The following is an 11676-nucleotide window of genomic DNA, read 5'->3' on the forward strand; positions in this document are numbered from 1 at the left end:
ACACACACACACACACACACACACACACACACACACACACACACACATATACTCGGTAACGGTTGAGTACTGTCGATAGATCCAAAGATTTACAAACTATTTATCCTTGATATTGCACTTAGAATGTTTTTGTGTACACCAGCAACGAATTGTTCTTCAGAAAGATCTTTTTCAACCCGCAGAAATTTGTCTTTGGTAAAATGAAGCGTTTTTAATTGTTGCTCCCTGGTGTCAAATTCCTAAATACGGCCCTGGAAGAAACTGTTTTGATATAATGATAAAAATAAGATATTTCTGTTTTCAAGTTATCATCGAGATCGTTTGGGAAAACTGAATACAGTTATTTAATGAATTAATATCTGGTTCATTGTCAGTTTTAAAGTTAACTAAAAATTTGAACTGAAAAAGAAAAACATCATAAGAATTTAATTTTTTGACAAGTTTAGAAATTCTGAAAAGTTTATTACCTCTTGTCTGAAGCTATGTAATAAAAAGTAATAACACAGTGTATTGCGTGTTGTATGTACCTATATAATTCAATAACATAGTTGTCACAAACAATTATTTTAAATTATTAATATGAATATATTTTTAAATAAATATTGTTAAAATATTTTTTTTTTAATTGTATTATTTTTTCGGGTTAATAAAAACCAATAATATATAAGTAAAATATTAGATTTATTCTATATCCAGAGGTGTAGTGGCCCATCTGGAAGTCTGGAATTTTCTAGATGGGCCGATACTGATGGATAATATATGGGCCGGACAACAATTTAAAAATTTATTTAAACGTTAAATAACAATATTAGTATAATAAGTGCTTAATGTTGTTTAAAATTTCAAATAATATTTTTGACCCTTATTAGTTATTACAAATAAATCTTGTAATAATCGTAAAGTATACGTAATGTTATTGTATCAATTTAATATCATCATTACCATAATATTGATACATAAAAATGCATTGGTAACGTAACAGATGGAGCAGTAAATATGCAGGGTACTTATAATGGCTTCACTTCATGGCTAGAGTAGCTCCAGAAAATTTCTTTGTTTGGTGTTTTAGTCACATACTTAATTTAGTAATTTATGATACTGATAAGAATCCAGTTGAAGGAAATAAACTTTTTTTCAAAGAGTCTTAAGCGAATGGTGAAATATAAGAGAAAATAATAGATAATGAAAACATTCGTCATAAACGTTTACAACTAACTGGAAGATACAAGGTGGATATTTAAACAAACTGCAGTAAATATAATTTTTGGTATGTGTGGAATATAAGATGAAGCTATACACCCTGATTTAATTATTGTACTTAAGCAAATCTGTTCAAAAGAATCATTTACACCAGACATTCGAACAAAAGCATCTAACCTATTGAATGCGTTGCTAAAATATGAAGCAATTCTGACTGCACATATATTTATAAAGATTTTTTAAATCACTGGCCAACTGTCAAGATACTTACAGATTAGTGGATAAGACATTCTTAAATGCATAAAAATGGTATAAGTGTCTTTAATTGAACTAAAAAAATTAAATAAAAGGAGTATGGAACTTACAAAAAATATGTGTAATAAATTTATTGCTAAAATGAATGATACAATTTTAACATGAATGAATGTAATTTAATGAAGATTTGGAAATCGAAGAAGTTTTTAGTCAATTTGAAGTTATACGTTTTTCTAGAAAGAAAAAAATGCTAAATTATGAAGTTACTGATGATACTATTATGAACGATGAATATAATAGAGTATTTGATACAATTATACAAAGTATGGAAAACTGATTTACAAATAATAAAGAAATACTTATTGATTTATAATTATTATCACCTATTCATTTTGATTCATTTGTGAATCGACTACATAAAAATGCTTTCCCTAAATTAGCTATATATTTAAAGCTATATTTTGATAAAGATAGTGAAAATGAAATAAAATGTAAATTATCTGAAGAAATGTTAAGCTTTTCAAAATCTTGGAAACATTTAAAGAAATATATAGATGATGAATATCCATACTGAAGAACTGTACTTAAATAGTGACACAGAAAATGAAGATGAGGATAAAGACATATCAAAACCATGTAAAATATGTAAAAATTGTAACATTAGTTGTTCTAATATATTGATTAAGTATAATCTTTACTCTAATGCTTATCCTACATTAGTCATTGCATATCAGTATTTATTAACTTTGCCGGTAAACCAAGTAGTGTGTTGTAGGTTGTTTTCCACTTTAAAATATTTAAAAAACTATCATTTATTTGTCAATTATGAATCATTTATGTGATGGCGATTGAAAAACAGATTCTCTATAGTTTAGATAATAATATGATAGTAAATAAAGTTGATGAAACATTCAAATTATTTTCTAAATTACTCTTATTAATTATACATATTAAAATACACTTTATGACATTTGTATGTATATTTTTTTTATATGTGTTTGTATTATATGAAAATATTGAAAAAATATATGTATTTATTAAATTTTATAAGTTTGATAGATCATAGAATAATTTTTTTTTCAAGTTTTTGTATAGGTTAGCTCCGGAATCAATCAACCGATGAGCTAATGGACCGGCTAAACATGTTTTCTAGGGCCGAAATTAGGTCCCACTCCACTCTTTTCTATATTTTTTTTATATTTTACTATTAGGTATATTTTAATATTATTAATTATAATTTTAATATTATATTATATACATATTAACTTTAACCAGTAGTGTATCGGTAAATATATTTGTGGGTATACGCACTAAAAAAAATATGGATATTAATCCTAAAATAAATTTTTTTGCTTCGCTCGACAATTTTTTTCTTTCGATACATTCGAAAAAATTTAACTAATCCTTTGTAACTACATGTTTATAACTTCTATTAAGACTATAAAAAAAAAATACCACAAGATATACATTTGAAGCGCGTTAAAAATTGCACGATACTGATTTAAGAACCATGGGCTAAATGCCCACACTACATACTGTTTTATTCAATGTTGTTCACTACAGTTAAAATAATACATTAAACACAGCGTACACTATAACCTTCAATAGATAAATATTTAAATAAATTTCATAGTTCATAACAATTTTTTCCAATGAAATAGGTATTAAATTATTATTATTATTTTTTTTTTGTTTTTGAGTTATTTTAAAAGTGTATACCCGTAAAATAATATTTTACATTAGGTATACGCCGAAAATAGAAAATCTGCTGATGGGTATACGTATCAATACACCCCTGCCTTTAACGATATTTTCTTTTTGTAATTCTCATAACTCATAAATAAAGCAATCATATTTGTTATAAAACTACAATAAAATGCACATACCACGTAAAATATGTATGTATTGTCAATTTATAACTTATGTAAGGTGTATTACTTGATGTTCATCGAAATTTTTTTTGATGAGGCAGTCCATATTCCGCGCAGCGCCGGATTGGCCCGCCGGGATATTGGGAAAGTCCCCTGTGGGCCGGTAGCCATATTATAACACGGGGCCGACGTACTTGTATTAAAAATAATTTATTTAAGTGTATTGTATTTAATTGTAAAATTGTGATAAAAATCTAGTGTGAACGTGATGTGAACAGTTCTACGAGCAATTAATCCATGAATAAATGAGACTTTTATGGAAAATTATTATTAGGGTGGTGGGCCGGTTTTACGGTAATTTCCCGGGACGAAATGTTTAGCCAATCCGCTGCTGGTTCAGCGCCAACGGTGATACCCGATTGGTTAGGTTAGGTTAGGTTAGGCATTGTCGTTATCGGCCGACATTTTTGACGACCCGTTAGAAAAAAAAAATTGTATACAACGTTGTCAGATTGAAAACTAACTATAAGGCTGGCAACAAACTAGCGTTATTTTACCGCGCTGTAATTTTACTGCGCGTTTTATTAAAGTACATTAAAATGAATAGAGCACAACACACGAGTGTCGTGCAGTAAAATTATGGCGCGATATTTTGAAAACTGTCGCGTGCATCATGACCTTACCGTACGTTAAAAATACCGCTATAAAGGTTTATCGTGAGTACTCTGAATTTAAAAATACTGACAACCTACTTAAATACTTATTGAAAAATGGAAATAAGTATTTAGGGAAAAAAATTTATATTTTTATCTTTTTCATAACAATTGTATGAGTGCTATTTTTTAGTAAAAAAAAAAAAAAAAATGTAATTATAACATGTGATGAAAATCCAATAAAAGATTTTTAATTACAAATAATTATATTAAAATATATTTTATTTTATAATAATAATATGGATGCAACGAGAGCTATACACCAACTAAATCCAACTACATAAAAAATGCGAAAAAAAAAGATGTCTTGTCATTTTTATATTGGAGAGTTATTTCTTTTAAGAAACCTGAGCGGTAAACATTTTAAATTATGAAATAATCGTTATAAATCTAAAATTGAATTACATAATATTTATAGAAAAATCTTGAATGCACTGTAATACAGTGCACTGAATAATATTCTACGGTACAAAGCGGCAACGTCGCACCCATTTTCATTCTCAATCATGTGGTTTTTTGGTTCTTTTTTGGTTCCTATTGTTTGATTGCAACCGTGCTCAATCGGGTTCCAGCCCGCGCCACAACATCCGACGTAATTTCAGAAACCATATTTATAAATTATAATTGGTAATGCTTATTTATATTTTATTAGTTGATAAATTTATACTGTACTTATTACTTTATTACTTACTGTTTTAAACATCCTTTTATATTTATTTTATTTAGATTACTTATTTAGATTTAGAGAACTATGTCCCAAATCTATTTTACTGATAATTATAAATATTTTTCCATGGCAATTTATTTTATGTTTTAATCGTTAATCGTTTTCTGTCATGTTATTTGATATTAATTTTAATCGTTTTTCGTTTTTGTTTTGTTATCTGCTATCCGTTTTCAATCCTTTATCTTTACTGATATGTTATCCGTTACACCTTTTCATCGTTTATCGTTTACCGATATGTTATCTGTTTTTAATTTTAATCGTTTTTTGAATAGTTAGTTTATTGTTGTATTCATAACGTTATAAAAATGTTTTGGTGCCCTGATTATAATACAACATCGTTAGCAAACAGGGCCAGACTGGGTCAGAAATTTCTACCGGAAAAATAAAAAAAAAACGGTCTATTTAGGTGTACCATAGGTATAAAAACAACGCTAAAAAAACGTTTATTTTCATATTATTTTGAGAATTTGAACACTTCATATTATTGTTAAATATTAAAAAACGTTTAATTAATTGTAGACAATTTCTAATGCAATTTCATTAGAAAATGCTTCTATGTCTGTCAACATAATGAGCCTAAACTAATAAACCTAAAAAAAAACTTCCCTTCTAGAAAAAGCGACCCAATTTAAACAAGCGACCCACTAGAATACTCCCTGTATCCTGCCTGTCCAGTCCGGCTCTATTTGTAAATAATCTTTTTAGTAGCAGTTCAGGATTTGGTCCCAGTATCTACGTTAACTAGGAGTTATCCTTAATTCTTTTGGTATCAGACTGTTTGATTTTAGTAATTTGTTCATGAAAAGTGATCATGACGCCCAAGTGTTGTATAGTCAATGACTTTACACATAATGTGAATGTTATTTATTTAATTTTTTCATACAGGAACCTGTTTTGGTTGATGATGTGGTTCAGTAAAGTTAGATATTTTAAAATAGATTTGAATCAATATTTTGAAATTTCATTCGGTAATTTTTCATGTTTTTAAATGTTTTGCTGGTGAATTGTATACTTACAATTTATGAGGGAAGGGTTTTGGATAAACTAAAGATTATTGTATTATAATTATTTAGGAAATCATTTATATTTGAGACAATAACAAATAAATTAATAAAATCAATGCATGGTTATGTTTTACAAAAAATAGTAGAATATTTTGAAATTTGACACATTTTGTATATCACCTTACTTAATTGTTGTGGTCAAAATTTTTTCATGACTTTTTTATTACTACATATTAGCATAGTAAAATTGTCAAGGAAAATAATTCCATATATAAGAAGATAATAATGAAAATAAATCAACTGCGTATAACATATTAATGAGGCTTAAGATTTAGCTGGTTAGATTATTAATAGCTCTCTTATAACAATACCACAAAAATTGTGTGATGAAAATAAAATACTACAAATCATTATTAATCGTCGTGAATATCACATAGCTACATATTTTTAACAATTTTTAATTTTTTTAAATAACAACAAATATTATAATGTTTAATGAATATTTTTCATTGTTTTCCTTTTCATTTTTATAATTTATTAGATACTGTAAAACTCATCGTTGGTATTTAATGAATAATAAAACGTGAAGACATATATTCATTTACTTAGTATAATTATATACACAATAGCTTAAATAAACTAATAATAAATAATTTGTAATAAATCATGTACTAAGAGTTTACAAATATCTACCTGTATTTAATTATTTATTTTTGTTCAGAATTTTGTTAGTTTTTGCGACACTATCCATTTTTTATCTTAAGGTCATATTTGATTTAACTGTTGATTTTGTATTGTTGTAAAAAATGTAAATTTTTAAATTTACCTTTGAACTGAAACTCTGCACTGAGTTCAGTAAATATATATCAACTGTATTTTTTAAAATGATGAAAAAATAAATATTGTGTTGGTTGCTATACGGTACTTCATTTTTCAAATTTGTCTAACAATATTTTAATCATTTATTTCGTGGAATAATATAATAATATATTCTATAAGAAGTTTACCTTCTATAAAATGTCGATCTCTTGATTAAGTTAAATCCTATGTAATTAATGTGTATTTTAATGATAATACATGATATGAATAAACAATTTTAGAACGTTGTGAATTGTTACTTCTAAGAAATATTTCAATAAATGTATTATTATTAAAGCAATTAAAAACATAATAAAATTACTTTTTGTGCTTGAAATAATATAAAATGCGACAATTAGTAAAATGTAGATAATAATTTATTTAGAATGATTGATTTAAGTTCCGAGAATTGAAGGTGACCAACTCTAAACGCATCTTAGATGTAACAAATCATTTCAATTCTATGTTCAGTAATAAGTGCCAACAATTTATGTTGGTATTTATTATATCGTATAATATTTTAACTATACATGATTTAAATTTATTAATGTATACAAAATACTTGTATTGAAAATATGTATGTTTATTTTAAAACATTAATACTATTTTAAAAGTTAACTCTTCACCACAAATTCCATCGATTTCAGATTCAAATTTAAGACATGTAAATTTTACTGATACGTTATTATAGCATGAAATAAATTTGGTAACCCCAACGATAATAAGATCCACCGCTTACAAGTAAACTTGATATATTTGATCACATTATAATTATATTATTATAACTCCATGGTTTTTGTCTATATTTTTTTAAACATTGACAATATATACTTTTATATAAATATTTATGTAGGATTAGATGATTATTTCTCAAAAAAATTATTATTTTCCAAGCCTAATGTAATGACGAATTAAAATTGAATCACTAATGTTTATGAGTCGTTTTATTCTCATTTATTAAGATGCTTTAAAACCATGTACCCAAATGTGCTAATATACATATTGCTATTCAAAAGTTCTTATTGCAATTCCATATTTTATTTATATTTTCGACAATATTTAAAATCATAACTAATTTTTCATACGAAGAAATAAAATATATCACAGTTACGTAATTATTTTATCATTATTTTAGTAATATAAATAAAAGTAATATTTGTACTTAGTTATTCACCCATCAACATTAATCATTTCTAATATTCGTCATCGAGCTTATAAAAAAGTAAGATATCTATACAAAATTATATTAAATATTTTACATTTATGTATTGTATAAATTGGACCAGTGAAATTTAAATAGAAAATAGTTTAAAATTGTCGTGATCACTCGTTCTTTAAAGCAGGTGTACTCGTATACAAGGCTGAGCTGAGCAACAGTAGCACTATTGATAAGATATTAATTTTACAACCCCATCTCCTACCAAACATAACATATTGCATCCAGTAGCGCTGACACTCATGTATGAACTGTGACGATCGCCATATCTTTTTACGGGATGGGTGGTTCGAGGAATAAGAAAATGAAAGTTAAAAGTTTAGTTCTGTAAAAGAAAATCAATTTTGGGAGAGTACTACAGCAGTAATTATTTAGTTATTAAGCTAGAATAAGACGTTTTCTAAGAAGTAACATAAATGCTATTAGTGTTAGCATTGAGTATATTAGCTATACTCAATGATAGGGATTGTATTAATTATATACTTATGTAATTTATGGTGTTTATATGTGAGAACTAAGAACTACATAATTATATTAAGTCTATAGTGGGTTAACTGTAAGCACTAAGTAATAAGGATTGTAAGCAGTTGGTAATTGTGAGCCATACGACTCAATTTTCAAAACTGAAAATATAACTGATTATAACATAAAACTGAAAGTGATATTGATCAAAAAGACTTAAAATTATCATCAAGCCAAGAAAAAATTTCGATTGTTTGAAAGGTGTGTTACCAACATTTTTAAAAGAAATTTTTCAATTAATTTATTTAGAATTATATACATATATGTTTAACTTTATCGGTGTTAAATTATTTTCCTGAAAGAATTTTTTATAAATTGAAGCTAATCAAAAATAGATTGGAGTATTATGGGAGAAGATAGATAGGTTCCACTCTTATGCTTATACCATGTGAAAAAAATATAAACATTGATAACGAAGTGGTTATAAAAACCCTTAAAACTTATAGTAGGTACTTAATGTTCTATAACATATATTAAAAAAAAGCAATTAACAGTTTTTTTTAAAAAATTCATAATGTATTTGATATTTTATGTTTTTGTTAATGCAAGTATATTTAGTAATAAAGTATTACAATGATGTATAATATGTACTGCAAGATTAAGATTAATCAATTTTAATTTTAATGTATATTGATATGATCTGGGATTTTATTTGCATTTATAAAATGTATGAATGTTCATTAGAAATAAAAATTGATAGCTTGAAGGTTGTTGGAGGGAATAGCCCCCCCTTTTTGGACATAAGTTAATAAAGGGGTAGTTACTATTATTATTATTTTTTTTACTTGTCACATGAAAATATAATATCGTTCAGCACCACTAATAGCACTCATGAGTGGTGTCACCTTGTTCGGCCCTGATCGTATATTATATTATTCATAATTTAATGGGTGAAATTAAAACTTATTGTCGAAATAATTTATATATACTCAGAATCTCAAATAATTATTCATTGAATAAAAAAAATCAGATATCAGAATTAATTTAGTTCTTAGTTTTTCTAGTGATAGCAGTTCGCAGAAGTCATGATATATAAATATCTACTGTAATTTACTGTGCTACAGAGTATGTTTTTTTATTTATGATAAATTGAAAATGGACAATAATTAGAATAAACTAAAAAAAACTTTAAAAGATTTGCGGGAATCATCGAAATGAATTTATTCATACCATTTTTGAGAGTTGAACTCATTTTTTTGAGTTTTTTTTTTAACAAATAATTTATTTCCATCTTACCTTAACACATAACTATATAAATGTAATCATATACTCATATATATTTATGAGTAAATAACTTTTACTCATGAATTCAATTTACTCGTACTTACGAAATAATTCATATTTTAATGGTAACAGGTGATGGGGCTCCATAGGAATGTTCTAAATATGACAACATGAATATTGTTAATATCAGATTACCAATTATTAAAGTACAAATACTATTCTGGTTCAATAATATCATATACCTTGTTCGTAGAAAATGTTATATTTGAATGTTTAGGAGAATAGTATTTGATTTTACAAGCATTTATTAATGAAAGTAAAATACATGCTGTTAAGCAAACACAATTTCTGATTACAATAATAAATTAATGTTGTCCCAAATATTAACCACTCAATATTTAAAATTTAAATGTATCTGCATATATAGACGTTAAAAATTCAAAAGGATGTCATTGTAATACAAAATTTTATTTTTAGTTTATAAAATTTAATAATACAAATATTTTCTTAAGAAATTTTTAGTAAAGATTAAAATTGGAATATAAAATTGTAATGTTATTAGTTTTTACAACTATACCTAAATTATAAATGTAGAAGTAAAGTACTAAATTTTTGACATTGAAAAATAATAATAATAATAATAATAATAAATTATAGCCTATAGATTATACATAGTTTTAGAATTTTATTAGTTGAATTACAATCGGCAAATAGTTTGTTATTTAAAGAAAATAAATTAGATACATGTGCATCATAGTTGAAAGAAATATAATTAATTTTCTAATCGAACTTAATTAATCACTATTCGAAAACGAATCTACTTATATTTTTATGTTTTAACTAATCAAAACAAATAAAATCGTTACAAAAATCAAATAATAAAATATTGTTAAAATAAATCCATGTAAGGTTATTATTTATTATATAAATATGCGTATTATTACTTAGTATCAATCAAAATATTCAATATAACTGTCAAGTCATTACGGACATTTTAAGTTTAAATCTAAGATAGTTTTTAAATTTTCTTACCTGCTACTACGGCCATGGATTGTCTAAAAAGTCCACTGTTTATCATTGTTTGTTAAAGAAGAAACGGTCGAAAAACAATTGTAGTTTAAAAAAATGAATTCAAAATAATGTATATTTGTATAAAAAATTGTACTATGTTCTATTATTGAATTATATTACGTCGGTAGAGGTTGTTGCGGTAGACGTGATCATATGGTAATAAAATGTTTTCTAATTGATGGCTTTCGGTTTTTATTTTTTATATTGTTTTATTCAACATTTTTTTTTTTTACAAGTATTGCGAACATAAAATTATAATGATAATTAATAACAATTAAATAATAATATGTGTAACCGATCGACAGTCTGGACGAAATGCTAAATGTTTTATGTTGAATAACTAAAACCGGCTGCCAAACTGCAACGGATTCAGATCAGAGTGGGGATGACTAAATAGTGTTCACGTTGGATAACTCATAGTAAAATGTGCACGGTATCTTTAAATTTCATACTAACAGCCAATATATTTATAATGCCAATATATTTATATTGCCAATATATTGCGTCAACATAATATCATGACGTATAATCAAATTTTAATGGTTGTATCACTTACATTTATTTATTGTTTTTATTAATCTAAAAAACATTCACAATAGGGCAATAAGGCCAATAAGGCCATTAATTATTTAAAAGTTGTTTCTGTCAGAAAAGAGGAGTAAAATGCAACTGAATACAATTAATAGCACGTTTAACAAAAATGTTGAGAACAATAAAAAATAAATAAATTAAGAATTAATAATTTTGAGTTTTGAATTATTGTAGATTTTAAAAATTATTTGATTTGTATTACTGTTTTAAGTGTCTTCTTTGTGTCTGAAAAACCAAAGAAAAATTCGAAAAATAACTTACGCATTAAATTAATAAGTGATCATAATATGTTAATTTTATATTCTTAATGCAGTTTAAATTTTGGTCAATAATAACATCATAACAACTGCAGAAATTATCTACATTTATGTAGGGATACAGACAAAGAAGAGGGTTAATGGGTCATCACCCCTCCTTTCTCCCA

The 11676-nt window shown here is 25.7% G+C and overlaps 1 protein-coding gene across 1 annotated transcript in view; it reads right to left on the reverse strand.

Annotated features, from left to right (window-relative positions):
- The window catches only part of LOC112684058 (facilitated trehalose transporter Tret1-like), a 26358-nt gene extending 15461 nt beyond the window's left edge, over positions 1-10897 (reverse strand). The window contains exon 1 of the mRNA XM_025555357.1: positions 10623-10897. Coding sequence (XP_025411142.1) covers positions 10623-10668 — 46 coding nt within the window. The 5' untranslated portion in view covers positions 10669-10897. The remainder of the gene's footprint in view (positions 1-10622) is intronic.
- Positions 10898-11676: the final 779 nt, after the last annotated feature.

This window comes from Sipha flava, unplaced genomic scaffold (assembly GCF_003268045.1).
Source record: "Sipha flava isolate LNK unplaced genomic scaffold, YSA_version1 23_pilon_pilon, whole genome shotgun sequence".
Classification (NCBI taxonomy): domain Eukaryota; kingdom Metazoa; phylum Arthropoda; class Insecta; order Hemiptera; family Aphididae; genus Sipha; species Sipha flava.